The following is a 17,953-nucleotide window of genomic DNA, read 5'->3' as shown; positions in this document are numbered from 1 at the left end:
TAAACCTGATAAAAAAAAAAAAAAGATTCATGATCAATTGTTTAGTATATCAGAAATGTCCTTTTAATTTTACTCTTGGGCAAAATAAATGAAGAGGAATGATACATAAAAATAATATATACACTTATTTGTAGAAACTTGACTAGTTTTATCTTATATATTAATATAATAATACCTACTAGATACTTGCACAATTTCTGAGTATCAACCTGCAATACATCTGCTGAAATGTGTAATTTAGCAGCCTGCTTTTATCCAGTCAAAATTGTTAGTCAAATCATTTCACTGAAAAACTTTTTCAAGGATCTCTGTTTTTCAAGGACGCGTCTTAACTTTCTGGGAGAGGAGTCCAGGTTTAGTGATAAGATGTCCTAATCCAAGCAAAATTCCTGATGCCAGCATGAATCTTCCCTCTAGCTGAAAAACATCCACTCATGTAAGTAAGAGGAATACTTTTAAAAATATTTCTATATCTATATAATTTGTTTTATCCTGTTTTTTATGCTCATGGTTGAACTGCTGATCTGCTGAACACCCGATTCAAGGCGGCAAATAAAGAAAGAAAGAAAGAAAGAAAGAAAGAAAGAAAGAAAGAAAGAAAGAAAGAAAGCACTATTACAGGCCATCACAAGACATTACCTGCCTTGTTTATACTGAGGGGCAATTTAGGAGGAAACCAGACAAAGAACAAAACATGCAGTATTAACAAAATTTCCACAGACACTAACTCAGTCTTCAACCCCAGGTCCTGGTGCTGTGGTGCTGCAACGTCACCCACTGCACCATCCTGCTGCCCAAAGGGTAATCTCTTTCATTAGATTGAAGGGAAACATTCCATCATTAGATGCAATATTATTTTGTGCAATCATTTTTGTCCAGTAACTTTGGCCAAGAGTGTCAAATAATTCTGATTTGATTTAAAACATTGTTTAACAAAAAGAGAAACAAATGAGACTGTGTCTTAGTCTAATACATTACAGTTATATAAACTGTATGAATATTGAACCAAGCTATCCAGCAATTCCATCATTCAGACACAACTGAGCCACAGATCACTTACATATTAATTCTGTGATAATGATTTTTTTTTTATCGATGCCTGTAATTCAGCGTGCTTGAAGCAGTTAGGTGAAAATCTAATTATGCAGTCCTGTACAGCTTATATGACAGGGCTCAGAGACGAGTGAGAGAGGCAAGACAAGTCCCAGCTCTAAGAGCCTTTTGAGAAATACCCCAAATTTGTCAGTACCTGTAGGAGAATTGCCATTGCATGATTACATTTTACATAATTTATTTATTTGGCAGACATTTTATATCTTACCCAAAGCGACTTGCAATAGACACAGGATGCAATCCAAACAATCGATTTCTCCATAATGATCTCTCCAGTTCTGGCTCCAGTTCAGAACCCATTTCCAAGAGGATGGCCCTTGGGAATTGAAAATGTCTCATAAGCCAGTCATCATCATGAGCCAAAGTGTGGTTTTTAAAAACAACCTTATCTGGCTATTGGCAATGCTTTTGAAAAGGTTCAGCTAATCCATTACACTTTTTTTTCTGATTTGCGAAGCACACTTATGACTTAGGGGAAAGGGCTTTGTCTTACCAATTAACTGTAAATTGACTATTTTATTTTCTCCATAAATGCATCATAACAGGAGATGAATAGAACAAAGAGCATATTTAGTTCATTATTTTCCATTCATTATTTTTCCATGTGTGTATATATACACACTCGAGATTATGATGGTGTTATTATTGAAAGTTTCCAGGAAGTGCTGATGTGTGTACAACTTTAGCCACACACACACACACACACACACACACACAGATCTTACAGTAACACTTACAGCCTATTCGGAGACTTCAAGGCAAAGTGTGAGGTGTGAAATTAACTGCTATCACTTTCTGCCTTATGAAAACAACACTTTTGTTAGACAATATGTGGTTCTGGAGATTTAACAGCCACCTGAATAACAGGACTGCGTCTGTTTACAGTGAAAGAAATCCAAGTGACCATTGCACAGCTCATGGAGCTGCTATGACAGAATGAAAGACATCTAAACATGGGAAATTTATCCTTTTACTCTAGACCAAGTCGTGTTCACTGACAGTGTAACAGCTCACCCATGATCTCCAGAAGACAAGGTATGTAAGGTAATACCATATACAGGTCCAAAAGTAGAGTTTATTACTGTACATTATGTTTGTTTTCTCCTTTTTTCACAGTCAGTTTTCACGTACAGATCAGACATGAGGGATAGGGCTGCTTGGTTGAGATGAAGAGAGTGAACTATCTGCCAGTTCTCAGTTTTAATGCATGCTAGACATTTTGTTTATTACAGCCAGAGGAAAAGTGAACCCTAGAGGAAAACTGCTCATCTACATGATCATTACTCTTGGCACCCCTCGCAAAAACAAGCAAAAATGAATATTTCTGGCATTTCTCAGACACCCTTATCCAGAGCGACTTACATTTTATCTCATTTATACACCTGAGCAATTGAGGGTTAAGGGCCTTGCTCAGGGGCTCAGCAGTGGCAGCTTGATGGACCTGGGATTCAAACTCACAACCAATCAGTACTCTAACACCTTAATCACTAAGCTACCACATCCCCATAAACAATACCTAAACAATACTATAATTAAAAAATTCCACACAGACACAGACAAAACTTCTTACTTGTTGCTTTAAAACATTCTTTTAAGAAACTAATAAGGCAATCCCAATTAATAATTAAAATATACACAACCAATTTACTGAGAAAAAGCTCTATAATCCATTACCATTCAATAAAACCCGAAGATCTGCCGAGAGAAAAGACAGAACTGCACAAATGGATTTAATGTATAATGGTGGTTAAGATCGCTAGATTTTTAAAAAAAGGAATGACTCTCAAAGATGTGGTTGAAGGAACACGCAAAGCTCATCTCAGACCCTGGGTTGCTATCAAAACCAGTGATCTGAATTAAAGAGGGAAGTTCATAAGCACAAGCCTAAGCATTTTAAGGAGTTTGAAATGTTCTGCATGGAGGAGTGGACACCAACTGTGTTAGACATTACAGGGGACTCACTGCTGTTTCTCTTTACAGGGGCAACTTCGCCAATTATACATGGTTAAGATATGAATAATTTAGAACTTAGTAGAAGGGAAGAATATACTAATTGTGAAAACACTGTGTTTAAATAAAGCAATAGAGCATAGCCCCTGTGCTTAAGCTGTAACTGTGTGTATTACCTGTTGGATGCGTGTTGGATTATTTATTATTTTGTTTATTTCATTTTAATTAAGGATTGCAGACTTAGACAGTAACCCAGCAGTTCCATGATAACAAGCATATATTGTAGTCCCCTGTAGTCCTCTGCACACCGTTAACAACAGAGTTGGATGAAGTGTCAAAGACTTTCTAGCAATTCTTCACACTGTGACACCAAATTACAGAAGAAGAGAGATCAGATTCTGTTCCTACTCATATTTTATTTTTATTTTATTCCTGTGTGGACGACAGGTTACTGGATCACACCACTGTTTTGATTGCTCCAGATGGTGAGTCTAATTAATAACATGATGTGTTTTCCTGAAGAATCCTTATTTTTGTAGTATATCAATTGCTGAAAATAACACCTGGAAGCACTACAAAAACAAGCCCACATGAATAGCTCATTTCGACACACATTTATTTGACGATATTGTTAACAAAATAGCCAAATCATTCAACCATCTGCTCTGCGAATGGATAAAAGACATATGAGAGTAAATCAAAAAACCGGACACTAATAAAAAAAAAAAAAAGGGATATGCTTATTTTAAGTATTCAGATGTCTGGCCTTATTGGTCAGATGATGATTCCTGGCTCAAAGGCAATTAAAGTGTAAAAAAATTAAATCACAAATTGATATTTTTAGTCGTAATCTAATAAAATATCACTAGAATTAGTGCGTGGGGTGGCTATGGACTTCAGGAGCAGACGTTGTGCTGAAGGCATTGCAGTGTGACTTTAGTAAACTGGCATCAACTGGAAAATCAGCTTGAGGGAAGAATTCACAAAATGTTTGACAGCCAGCTAATTAGCAAACTAGCTTGTATGATAATTTGCTACAGAAGTAGCAGACTTGCTATCTGGGGAGACAAAGGCAGAATAATGTAGTATGGTTCTATACTGTATTTCCCAGCTGCTATGAGCTCATGAAACTCTTTTCTCCAGTCTACAGTCATGCTGATTAAAATCACTTGAGCTTCAAAAGGTTGATTCATTAAACTAAATACCAAATAAACATATAAAATGCTTTCAGCAGGTGGATTCTCTAAAACGAAATAGTATGGGGAATCAGTGTAATTTTTCAGTGAAAGCACAGAGCATCCTAGGAGTGAGGTATTTAAAAGCAGATTTTTTCCATACACTCTGCTGCCATCTAGTGGGTATTTGGTGTAAGGTTGGTTGAGGAACTTAACATGGCAGTCATGCAACAGACTGAACACACTGACATTTATAAACAACAGACAAATTACTTGATAAACTCAAAAGTTTATATTGTTTTATGAGTTAAATAAGTAAATATAGCTGACTGTTGAAGTTTGTATTACTTTAATAGCCAAATGGCTTGAGATGATCAACAGGCTACCATACTTGGCTTATAAAATAGGCTACAATTTAAGTGAATATATACACTATATTGCCAAAAGTATTCGCTCACCCATCCAAATAATCAGAATCAGGTGTTCCAATCACTTCCTTGGCCACAGGTGTATAAAATCAAGCACCTAGGCATGCAGACTGTTTTTACAAACATTTGTGAAAGAATGGGTCGCTCTCAGGAGCTCAGTGAATTCCAGCGTGGAACTGTGATAGGATGCCACCTGTGCAACAAATCCAGTCGTGAAATTTCCTCGCTCCTAAATATTCCAGAGTCAACTGTCAGCTGTATTATAAGAACGTGGAAGTGTTTGGGAACGACAGCAACTCAGCCACGAAGTGGTAGGCCACGTAAACTGACGGAGCGGGGTCAGCGGATGCTGAGGCGCATAGTGCGAAGAGGTCGCCAACCTTCTGCAGAGTCAATCGCTACAGACCTCCAAACTTCATGTGGCCTTCAGATTAGCTCAAGAACAGTGCGCAGAGAGCTTCATGGAATGGGTTTCCATGGCCGAGCAGCTGCATCCAAGCCATACAGCACCAAGTGCAATGCAAAGCGTCGGATGCGGTGGTGTAAAGCACACCGCCACTGGACTCTAGAGCAGTGGAGACGCGTTCTCTGGAGTGACGAATCGCGCTTCTCCATCTGGCAATCTGATGGACGAGTCTGGGTTTGGCGGTTGCCAGGAGAACGGTACTTGTCTGACTGCATTGTGCCAAGTGAAAACAAAAACAAAAACAACCCCACACCATAATCCACCCTCCACCAAACTTTACACTTTACTCGTCCAACATCAGTGTGTGACCTCACAAATGAGCGTCTGGAAGAATGGTTAAAAATTCCCATAAACACACTCCTAAACCTTGTGGACAGCCTTCCCAGAAGAGTTGAAGCTGTTATAGCTGCAAAGGGTGGACCGACGTCATATTGAACCCTATGGATTAGGAATGGGATGTCACTTAAGTTCATATGCGAGTCAAGGCAGGTGAGCGAATACTTTTGGCAATAGAGTGTATATAACCTTGTAATATTCATCCGGGATACTGTCTAGCAGCTTGTTTTTAGCAGTTTTAAACAAACAGGCTTTGTCTGTGTATGTGGTGCACACATCACGTCGGTTCTATTCTTCAGACTATAACAGAGAAGCCTTAAGTCGAAGGATACACAGAAATACATTTGAGCATTTCTTCATTTAAAAACAAGCTGAGAGCCTTAGTGCTTATTAACAGTTATTAATCAGTTACAGACTAACAATATACATAATGAGAGAAAGAGTTTAGAAAAGACGGACACAGAAGCAAAAGTTGGACATCAGGACAAGTTTGATGTATTTATTTGTTCGAGGACTATTTATGAAAGTCATCCACTTTTACGTTTCAAAACAAATCACCACATGAACATAAACACAATCACTGGATGCTTGGTGGACAGAGAGAATCAAGAATTACAAGCAGACAGTTAGGCATAAATGTGGACAAGCCGCATTAGCAAGGCACGTGAAAGTGGCCAAGTTGCTAATAGGGCCCTTCTTTACCTTCAGAGAACTCCAAGCACTGACATCAAGATAAATTTACTGGAATGCTTTCAAAACAATGTGTATACGCTAAACAATAAAGCATCAGTGGTGGTTTTGTAAAAGACTGGGTGTGGCTTCCAGTGTGATTTACCAAAAATAAAAAATAAATCTCAATGTATTCAAACATACTAAAGCAGGATTATTTAGTGACTTTACTGAACAGTTCAAGTCTTTTCTTAGAAGCTAGAATTCACTGAAGCGCTTTGTATTGCATGTCCCGGGACGACACAAACATTACTAGAGAAAGAAACAGAAAATGTAGAGTCAGGAGCTGTAACTCTCTAAAGGTAGAGCTGTAACTTCCTGCCGCCTATTCGCTGTCAAAAAGCCGTCCGAAACGAACCGACTGCAACACAAATCCTTTGCAGTGGCACCCATCCCGGTAAGCTCATCTCCAGAGCTAAGAGCTAAGCAGGCTGAAAACATTTCAGCACAGTTACCTGTGCATTTTACTTCATTAAACAAAAACAGAGGGGAGGAAAAACCCCAGATCACCACAGAGTAGGAGAAATATGGAATGCTATACAATCTCATGCCTCACATGATTTTTAAAGATACTCTTATAAACATTAGATTTATACATCCTCTCATTCATCAGAACTGAAGTGTGTCCCGGTGCAAATGCAAATACAAACACTATTAACATCAAATTAAGTGTGTTTCACTAACAGATTGGGATAATGATAGATCTCCTCGTCGATTAATGGCTTTGCAGATGAACAAACAGCACTCGCACGCACACACACACAAGAATGAACAATATTCAAAGTATACCAGAATTGTTCTGGCTATAGAATTTACAATAGATCTGACAAACGCATCTCCATACCATGAAATAGTAACACTTCAGACAGCCATACTACATACAAACAACATCATTTCACTTTTTTTTTTTTTTTGTGTTGTACAGAACAGCAAACCACAGCAAGCTACACAGCCCTAGAGAAGTTCAAAACTTTCACCAAAGTACCGCGTAATCATTCACAGAGTGTTCAGATGTCTGTAGGAGTGACTACAGTCCGGTCTTCGCATGATGGGATTCTACTCTACAGAATCTTCTATCTAAGTATATCTATATATATTTTTTTTTACACATGTATTCATACAATTCAAATAAAAATAACCTCAAGGATTCAATACAACTCTCATATCTTATACTTCAATAATAGGGCCAATGTCACACCTGCTTCTTCTGAGGTTCACTTGTGTGAAACATGTCTTAAAGACCTGTGTTTGACTTAAACATGCATTCCTTTAAGACAAAGTGGTGTGAATGTTTCACTCTTCGGTAAACAATGGTTAAAAACAGACACAGGAGGGGGGAATAAAAGAAAAAAAGAAAGAAAATACATTTAAATAATTTACTATGTATTTACATAGTCGGGCTGTGTATCCAACACAGCGTCGTACTCCTTTGCTGTTGGTCTTGCAGATAGGTCGGATTCTCTAATCTCCCATTTTTATTTTTGATGTCTGAAAACAAAAAAGACAATATTAATATTCAGGAAAGTCACTGGTGGGAGGATTCACTTGAAGAGAAAACAGAGTGGAATGTGTTTACAGTGTACACACACACACACACACACACACACAGAGAGAGAACGGTGGAAATGATTTAAGAAAAAGAGCTGAGCAGAAAACACTTTTTTTTGTTTGCTCTGTTTTTGCACACATTAAACCCATTTTAATTTCATCCACTAGCGTCCAGACAAACATTACTGGTAGCATGTAGACTCATCATGCAATACCACAGAGTTACGCATATCAAATGTTGGACAATGTGAATTTTGTGGATTTTTATTTATTTATTTTTGCAGCCATGATGCTATTAGTTATAACCAGCTCCCTCTTGTGTTCATTCACTTAAACAATGAATCTTCCAATGATCCTATAAGCAGCTCAGTTTCCTACCATCAATAACGTCACATCCCAAACTCAAATGACAGAAAACAGGAACAGAAAAAAATGGTTATTGCATTATTTTCTCTTCCTGGTGGTCATTATCATAGTCTCACCTACAATATCATGATCCTTACGCCTAACCTGTGTTTCCTTTCCTCTGTGGAGATATAACTCTCTCATGATGATACATTAAGTGGAAAGAACTACACACCTGCAAGATGGCTACGATGACGCCGAACAGCCCGATGGCACTGCCAAAGATTTCCACGATGAGAATCTTAACAAAGAGGCTGCCGTTCTGGGCATCAGCTAAAGCAGCCCCACTGCCCACGATGCCCACGCAGATGCCACAGAAGAGATTGGAAAAGCCAACAGTGAGACCTGCCCCGAACATGGAGTAGCCTGGAAATATGGCATAAAATGGATAAACTAACTCGATAAACAGAACCATAATTCCAAATTTCACAGATTGTTGTTGAGTAAAATACAAAACTCCTTCCATATGTGCTGTTTTATACCTGCTAGGTAGTTCCTTGCTCCAATTGTCTCTGGAGTTGTGCCAGAGAAAGTCTAGAGCACAGAAGTGTAACACAACCTTTATGAGCAAATGACTCCAAATTCAATTTGTTTACAGAAAACAATCCAGTCAACTAGTTACACTTTCACTTTTAAAAGCTCACCTCTGCCATGTTACTTATGACAATTGCCATGATGATCCCATAAATGGCAACAGCTTCACAAAAGATTATACTGCAGAGCAAAGGCCATATAACAAAGTCAGCAATATTCACATGAAATGAAAAAACCAAAAACAAAATAAGTCAAAATGCAGACAGAACAAACCTGACAAGGTTCTTGGTCTTAATTCTCGGGGCTTTGACACCTCCTCCAATGATGCTGGAGCCGGTGATATAAATTCCCCTGCAGAGTTAAGAACATACAAAATGCTTAATACCTATATAATGCACAAGTTTTAAATTGCATAATATCTATATCATTTATAGTATAATGCACAAGGTTAGAAGGCAGTGGTAAACCCTGCCCAAATCATTAAACTCTTTTAGATATTTTAACATTTTACAATTTTAAAGATCCAAAGCAGCAGAAAAGCATCAAATCAGATGTTTCTAGACTTTGTACATTTATTTCAAGTTATCAAAATGCCCATAATATCTCAGAAAATAGAAACCACATGAAGATATGAACATCATACTGTCATATCGCCCAGCCCTAACCTGAAACCAATACATCTTTAATTACAGATCAGGTAAAACACACTTGGAGGAGAGCACTAACTGCCCTACTGAATATACACTACATATGACGACAGACGGAGAACTCAGCGCCAATTCTGCTCTCTAACTTGCAGCAATTGACGTTTGTAGCAGTGTCAAGAGTGTCAGATGATCTCTCCTTAACTTCGATTGAGTAGTTCTTGATTTATTATTTACTAAAGAAAATGAAGAAAACTAAAGCTAGGTTCAGGACTGCTTATGAAGTGAATGGATTTTTCTCATTTATAAAGCTCAAAACTCCTTTTCACATGTAATGTAGTAGAAATTTGGCTCTTTGTACACAGCTTTTGTTCAAAGCCATTCGGACATTAGGACAAATATAGGCATTTCAGCTTTTTCCACATCATAAAATTTCCCCTGCTTCGACTGTGAGCTGTTCTCTTGTGAAAGAAGGACAAAAGAGGAAACAGAGCTCTTACCAAGCGGCTCCAACCACAGACAGTGAGATAGCCAGGCCGATCCCAAGGTTGGCCCACATGTACGGGGACGTCTCTGTTAAAAACCTGACACAAAGATTTTAAATTACAGAGTGATTAAGTAAAGATCTGAATCTCACAATACAGTGAGAGTATCCATGAGCCAACTGATGACATAAAGGATATTCATATGAATAGAGGTCAAAATTGACAGAGCATAGAAATACATAATTATCCTCTTAAAAATTCCTACATTTCAATAAATTAGACTAAGCACTCACCATGCCACATCAAATCTGAATCCGAGGTCAAAGATTGTATAGCAGATTCCTGATAAGAAACATGAAAACAGGGATTAGTCTGAACAAAGAGGACAAATTAAGTCTCTTTCATAAATCACGTAAATAAATAATGCAGGACGGTTCAAAGAACTTCATTCTAACAGAGACATCTTTTCTGCATGCAGTCGCAGATATGAAGTTGGGAATTTAACTTGATTAAAACGTAATGAACATTTTCCACAAGTAAAAAGAGGCCTATGACAAAGTGAATGCTCCATTGAGGGTGTGTGATAACTCACACTCACATGAGAACTGTCGCTTCCTCATTCAGGCCGAAGTGCAAAGACTAGAAAGACTTAAAATGTTTAACAGCTATAAATGTCTGATTTGCAAAAAAAATCCTCAAATATAACCGACCACAGAATCTGTACTGAGAATTGTGTGTAGTCTCAGGTATAAGGGCTTTTTATCAATATTGTTTTTTTTGTACACGTTAACACTATGCCACATTTTGAAATGTTAATAAAGTCGCATGGTTATGCACGTAGATGGCTTTACAGCTCCAGGGTTCTTGGTTAGATCTTGAGCTCAAATGTTTCTATGCATGTTCCCTCAGAGTTCTCCAGTTTTCTCCCAAAAACATGCAAGTAGGTGGATTGGCTACTACAAATTGCCCCTTGGGTGTGAATGTGTGTGTACTATGATCAGGCATAACATTATGAGCAGTGACAGGAACTGAATAACTCTGATTATCTCCTCATCATGGCCCCTGTTAGTGGGTGGGATATATTAGGCAGCAAGTGAACATTTTGTCCTCAAAGTTGGTGTGTTAGAAACAGGAAAAATGGGCAAATGTAAGGATTTGAGTGAGTTTGACAAGGGCCAAATTGTGATGGCTAGACGACTGGATCAGAGCATCTCCAAAACTGCAGCTCTTGTGGGGTGTTCCCGGTCTGCAGTGGTCAGTATCTATCAAAAGTATTCTTTGAATCCTGTAAGTTGCAAGGTATGGCCCTTGGAGGCCCCACATCGCACCTTACAGGACTTAAAGGATCCGCTGCTAAGATTCTGGTGCCAGATACCACAGCACATCTTCAGAGATCTAATGAAGTCCATGCCTCGACGGGTCAGGGCTGTTTTGGACCAACACAATATTAGGCAGGTGGTCGTAATGTTATGCCTGATCAGTGGTGATATATGGTGTCCTGTCATAATGGTTTCTGACATATTTAACAGAAAAACTTTTAGTTTGGTTGTATTAAAAGGTAAAACAGGAGGGTTCAGTATAATGTTGTGTAATAACTATTTAATGAAATTTGGAAATGAACATTTGGAAAATTCGTGACTTCCTGTTGCGACAAAAATCTGTCCAACAAAAACATTCCAAAAAAAAAAAATTCATTACTCTTTAATGCTATATACTGCTCTTCTTGTACACATTTATAACCTGATCCAAACAGTGAGAATTTACAAATATCAGATCACCACATACTATCAAGCAGATGTAAACACTAACGTTAAGGCCGAGCTAACTAGCACTTCGGCTAGGTGCTAACTGGCACCATAGGAAGTAAGCACCGAGTTAAAGCTCTCTAAAGTACAGATTACATCCTAAAGCGATCTTTAACACTATTTATTTAGCAATATGTCCATTTCTTTCTATTTAGAAGACGTCTACAGACGCTGTGTGACAGATGACAGTAACCTGACTAGCTTATTCCACAGGCTAGTTATATTAGCAATGCTAACTAATAGGGGGCGAGTGGACGAAAAAAGCTGGGCTGTCCAGAAATCCACGGATCGTGTGAATGAAAGTCTACACGCAATTCGCCAGAGATGATCAAGGATATCATAAGGAAATGGAAAGATTTATAAAATAAATATTAGTTTAAGAACCTACCGACGATGAGGATGGTGCTCCAGAAGGCCAAAGTGACCCCGGTGTAGAGAATGGCGTGGCCGTTCATCATCCACTCAACCAACAGCGCCAGTTTGGCTACCTAATCGTACACTTCCAGATAAATCTACAGCCTATCGTGGCTCGAAAGGCTTTTGGATTTAGAGTATAAAAGAACGGAGCGGCTCCTTTGCTAGCGCTGAACCAGAGGAGCTTGAAAATCCTGCAGCCATCCAGAGAGAGGAAGCGGAGATCAGCTGCTCATGTGACGAGCACCACTCCAGCACGTGACTCATCTTCACACGGAGAGGGCGCATTCACCAAGCCGGGTTCAAGTCTGCTGTATTGTGATGTGACTTTGGTTTAAAATTTGTGAAAATTCTTTATAAAAACATCACTAGTACTGCATCATTGTCTCACAGGCCTTTACCACGTTTTGTCTTTGGGAGAGGTATCAGGCAAGGATGTCCTATTTCTCCTAATTTTTTGTTTCTGATGGTTCCTGGGTGTCTTAATCTATATACAGTACATTGATCAAATATTAAGAGCATCCAAATAGCAGCCCCACACTATTTTAATCAATCAGCTTGCAGAGATGATAGATCTGAAGCATTAAAGGCAGGTCCTCTTTATATCAGAGGCGCTGAAACTGTCCTCAGATGCCTCTGACCTCAGATCTGTCAATCAGGATAAATTTGATATTATGACAGTTCATCGCTCTGAAATCCCAGATGTATGCAGAATTAGGGTGAAACAAACAGTTAGATATCTCTGTATTATAATCAGTAAATGTCCATCTAAAAGAGTCACAACTAAATTATCTAAGTGTTTAAATAAAGCGAAGGCTGTTTGTAATTTCTCTGAGTCTCTGAGGAACCTGACAATCCACATAGAAGTGTTTTGCTTTCCAAGGCTAAGGGAAATAGCGAAGGTATATCCTGCACTCATTCATTCATTCATTCATTCATTCATTCATTCATTCATTCTCTCTCTCTCTCTCTCACACACACACACACACCACCAAAAAATGATTATCAGAACTTTTGCTGAAGATGGATTTAATGTTCTTGATTTCAGTACTCTTAATATCATTTTAAAAATCTTATTATGATTTTTATTATTATAAACTAGACGAAACATTGCTTGGCCCAGAAGAATTCTAAATGGTTTTTATATACCCAGTCTGTTTTCTGAATAATGTAGTAGGTTACTATTGTGTGACTTCACATATAGGAAACTTTCCTTTAAACATAATTTCACTCCACACTCATGTATATTATGGAAGAACCAGCATGTGAAATCATGTATATTTGAAAAAGAATGGCTTGTCAAGGGAATTCTCTTTATTTTAGACTTACTAAATAATTGTTGTTGTTGATCTTTCGGCTGCTCCCTTTGTGTAATTGTGAGATTTATAATTATCAGCAATTTATGAAGTTTTTGTTCAGAGATTACAGTTTGGCTGTGAAGAATATTTCCACTAAATTGATTCACCTTGTGAAAACGCATATCAGTGACTACTCAGTTGTTGGGCAGATTCCAAAACTAGTTATTGGAGGTATAAATATCTTTGATTAGAAGTGAAGTAACTCATATATTAGAAAATGCCTTAGTCGAGATATCAGTTATTATGCAAAAGCACTTCTGAAATGAAAACTATTTTTTCCATACCTTCCACTGACAAAATATAGTCAGCATGTAATAAGTTTTTACTGTCAAATAAGGTAAAGGAAATTCATTTTAAAGTATTTCAGAGGTATTAATCCAGAAATGCTTTTCTTAGCGAGTTCAAAGAATACATCTTTCTACAATGCTCTTTGTTGTAATCTTGAATCTGAAACTCTCATGCATTCATTTTGCAATTATAAATATTCTGCAAAATAATTACAGTAGACAAGTCAAAGATCCTCTTCTTGGAATACTGGCTCTGATTTAATTGATAACACAATGATTTTCAATGGTGGCAACTGCAGCTAAAATCCACTGCCATTATCTTCAAGTGGTGCTATCCACAGCAGTCCTATGTATCGCCAGATAGTCCACATAGGGCCATCCTAAACAGCAGTGAGCACTTCCAAACAATGAGACTCCAACCAGAGGTAGGGTATCAGGATGTTTCAGGTAGGTCCAGAGAGCAGAAGCAGTCAGAGAGAGAGAGAGATAGAGATGAAGAGAAAATGTTAGGCATCAGAGAAAGGGATGAATGAAAAATGGCTTTCAGCACCACATGTGCCAACTATGAGTGTTGTCAGATTCTCTTTCACCCCCTTGGTATTTCAGTGTTTACTTAACAAATGTTTGGGAGACATGATCATATCTTTATCTTTATAGCACATCATTTATCATATCTATAACACATTATTTATCTATGCTTACATGAACAACATTCTCACTTGTGCCCAATTGAAGGGGTTGACCAATTTCTACATGCACTTGCAATTTCATTTGCATTGACCAAAGGTGCAGAAAACCTTTGCACCAATGCACTGGACCTGACAACATTCTCCAACACATAATTACATTACCTATCAGCTTTCCTGTTGGCTCTCTACATGCCATGCCTCAAGCCCACAATTCAAGGTGCTTTTGTGGAAGGAGTATCCCCATCCACACCACCAGAACCCCTTAAAATCAAGGAAAGAACCTCCATCCTCAACTCATGTTTGCATCCTCAACCCCCTCATGGTATCTGAGTTTCATGTCTGGTATCATGAAAAACCCAAGCCATGTTCTAGGTTCCAACCAAAAAGATCTCTGCCTCTGGAGTAGCTCCTCTATGGGGGTGTGGGGTTTAACCCAATTGCTGATTGCACACACCGGGACTCAATCACCACTACTCTATGTAAAGTTGGTCCCAACAAAGACACTTTGCCAAATATTTGTTCAGCTCTGTTAACACGTGTTATACCAGGCCTTTGTTACATCTTGACCCTCATTTGTTTCCTTGCCATCAGATTTTCATCTCATCCTCTTATTTCTTGTCAGTAAACCACCTGATCCTTTGCATGTTCCTGGAGTTCACCAATAATACTGTGATGTTGGTTTTTATTTTTAATAAAAACATTCACCGCAGCTAATACTGTCTATGGCGCCTAACACTGTTGTATCTCTTACTGCCCCTTTATATGTTTTCAATTTCTCACGGTTCCAATCGTCTTCCTATTTGTCAATAAGATGGTAGTGTCCAAACCTTTGAAATGTTTGCAGCCAGAACAGATTTATTTTATGCAACAATTCAAATATCAAATTCTCATTATAGAAATATGTACAAATAATATTCTGGCTATATTGGAAACATTGAGCTTTTTATTCCAGAAACTTCCACTGGCACAAACCATCTATCCATTAGACTCACTAGACTAGAGCAATCAAACGTCTCAGTGTCGAGCTGCTGTTGATTAGGATGGAATTTGACAGCGTTTAGACTAAATTCCTCCCAACTCTAATCAGTGCAAATATAATTTAAACAAGGAACTGGCAAAAAAAAGAATGGTAAGTCCATTAATCTTAAGCAAATTTAACAAAACGCAAAAGTTAACAAAACGTAATCAAAAACATTCTGGTAAGAAGTGAGAAGTGAACCGTTCTCTTTGTGTAATAGATCTTTCGGACAATTAAACTAAATAACAATATCTCACTGTTTTCTATAACATTGTTGATGTATATATGAATGTTAAAAAATAGAAAAAAACCCAATACTAATCTTACACTGTGTCCTGGAGGAGAAAGTAGTGTTCATCCATGAGGTCCAGGATTCCAGAGGTGAAGGAATTGTGAACATCACTGAGAGGCTGTAATTAAAACAGGAAACTACCCCAGTATGGATAAGCCTCACTGTAACATTATTTTCCCAGAATTTATCATGAGCTATAGCTTCATTGACCCTGATCTTCACATGCATGTTTTGTCTTTAAATCTAAGACAGCAAATTTGCATCAAATGAGATCTATGATAAAGTTAGTCAAATTGAAATCTCTAACAAAAATAGAAAAATAGCTTCTTTTAGAAGTCATCAGTCATCAGGGTATATTTGTAGCAAAGCTCTATAAAAATCTGCTTAAGTTCACTATAGCAAACACATCAGGTACCTATTTCAAAAAAAGTATTAAACTTGTATGAGCCAGCAGAATTATTTCTTTGATAATATTCAGGTAATGATGATGATAATAATAATAATAATCATCATAAAAATAACTTCTACTAACAGCAATTAGTCACAAAATGGGGGGAAATTGCTTTCTTTATTTTCTCATAACTTCTTAATATCTTTTTTTCTTTGTAGCTAATTTTTAAAAACTATTTAGACCAGGTACTCATATTTAAAGTATCTTATCATATTCAGACCTTAGACTGTACCATACTCAGGTGACAAGATGATATACTGCATGTCTACACTGCAAGAGAGTATGATGTGTTTATTCTTATTTCAATTTATCCTCACTGAATTATTGTCTGTTTGAGAGCCTTTGGGTTTGTACAGTATATGCAGGACATCAAAAGAACGATGAAAGATAGGTAAATGGCCTCTGGAAAACATTTCACACTCAAAAACAAACTATTGATTTCACAATTACAGCTAAATTAAACATGGGTCAATTCTGCTGAAGCAGTTTATTGTCTGTGTTTGTGCTCATTCCAAACTACAAAATCTCCAATCTCTCAACTCAAACATGTACCACTTTAATGTAAAAACATTATGAGGTCAATCCAGCTTGTGCATTTGATTTTTTTTTGCACCTGCCACTTGCTAGCTTAGGGTATTCTAGCTTCTACCAAATACTTTATGATGTCCAGTATAGCTAGAGGGATGACACTGTTCAATGCCTTGCTTTGGACTAAGTGTGTGTGTGTGTGTGTGTCTCCATTTCCCCCTGGAGCTATTACTGTTAAAGGGGCCCAAGCATGCATTCAGACCAATGCCTGCAGTCCCTGGCTCATGAGGACAGGTCCCTGTTGTGTGCCTGATGAACTGGTATTTCCCACCTGTGAAAAACAATCCTAATCCTCAGGGACTCCTTGCATGAAAAGCCCAAATAATGCTTCATTTGCCTCATCCACAATGGAGATGAGTCTGCTTATAGACAGGAGGTTAAAGAGCTGTCTGCCTGGTGCAATCACAACAACCTGGAGCTCAACAAGCTCAAAACAGTGGAGATGATCGTGGACTTCAGGAGAAACCCCCCTGCACTTCCCCCACTCACCATCATGAACAATACTGTAACAACAGTGGAGTCTTTCAGGTTCCTGGTCACTCTCTTCTCTCATCTCTTAGGACCTGAAGTGGGACAACTCCATTGCTAAAAAAGCTCAGCAGAGACTGTACTTCCTTCACCAACCGAGGAAATTCAACCTGCCACAGGAGATGCTGCCATCATTGAGTCTGTCCTGTGTTTATCCATAACTGTCTGGTTTGGTTCAGCTACCAAATCAGATATCAAGAGACTATAATGGACAGTCAGGACTGCTCAGAGGATTATTGGTTCCCCCTGCCCAACCTTCAGAGTGAGAAAAAGGGCTAAGAAAATCACTTTGGACCCCTCACACCCAGTCCACTCTCTCTTCACCACTAGAACAGCCAGGCACAAGAACAATTTTTTCTTGCAGGCTATATTCAGCCTAAACAATTAAAACATTCCTATTTATACACTGTCCATCTCAACTGAACCATTTCTACGTAGAATTTGAAAATTGTACTTTTGTAAACTACACACTATGTTATGTAAGTAACATATCTGTTCATTCATTTAAACAATTTTTATTTCTGTATATAGTGCATTATTTAATTTTCTCTTTTTCTTATATTAGTGTTATATCCCTACTGTGTAAATCTGCACTTCTTTCTTCTGCACTGGAACTCCTGTCGCCAAGTCATACTGTATTCCTTGTGTGTGTAAACACGCTTGGTATTAAAGTTCTTTCTGACTTCTTCTGAAGGCTCTTTCTAAGAACA

General features: G+C 38.0%; 1 protein-coding gene and 1 long non-coding RNA gene across 2 annotated transcripts; one reads left to right on the top strand and one right to left on the bottom strand.

The window, feature by feature from the left end:
* Positions 1 to 339: 339 nt before the first annotated feature.
* Positions 340 to 3,548, top strand: LOC131356353 (uncharacterized). The gene is made up of 3 exons (XR_009205005.1): positions 340 to 436; positions 2,093 to 2,148; positions 3,511 to 3,548. It is a non-coding gene; the product is annotated as an uncharacterized LOC131356353 (long non-coding RNA).
* Positions 3,549 to 5,953: 2,405 nt separating this feature from the next.
* atp6v0b (ATPase H+ transporting V0 subunit b) lies at positions 5,954 to 12,273 on the bottom strand. The gene is made up of 8 exons (XM_058395295.1): positions 12,007 to 12,273; positions 10,107 to 10,155; positions 9,829 to 9,912; positions 8,958 to 9,035; positions 8,795 to 8,864; positions 8,633 to 8,684; positions 8,326 to 8,516; positions 5,954 to 7,685 (listed from the first exon to the last, which is right to left on the bottom strand). Exons 1-8 carry the CDS (start codon positions 12,074 to 12,076, stop codon positions 7,659 to 7,661), a joined length of 621 nt encoding a protein of 206 aa, XP_058251278.1. The 5' UTR covers positions 12,077 to 12,273; the 3' UTR covers positions 5,954 to 7,658.
* Between the last annotated feature and the right edge of the window lie 5,680 nt (positions 12,274 to 17,953).

Source organism: Hemibagrus wyckioides, linkage group LG07 (assembly GCF_019097595.1).
Source record: "Hemibagrus wyckioides isolate EC202008001 linkage group LG07, SWU_Hwy_1.0, whole genome shotgun sequence".
NCBI lineage: Eukaryota > Metazoa > Chordata > Actinopteri > Siluriformes > Bagridae > Hemibagrus > Hemibagrus wyckioides.
This window is presented reverse-complemented; position numbering and strand designations above follow the sequence as displayed.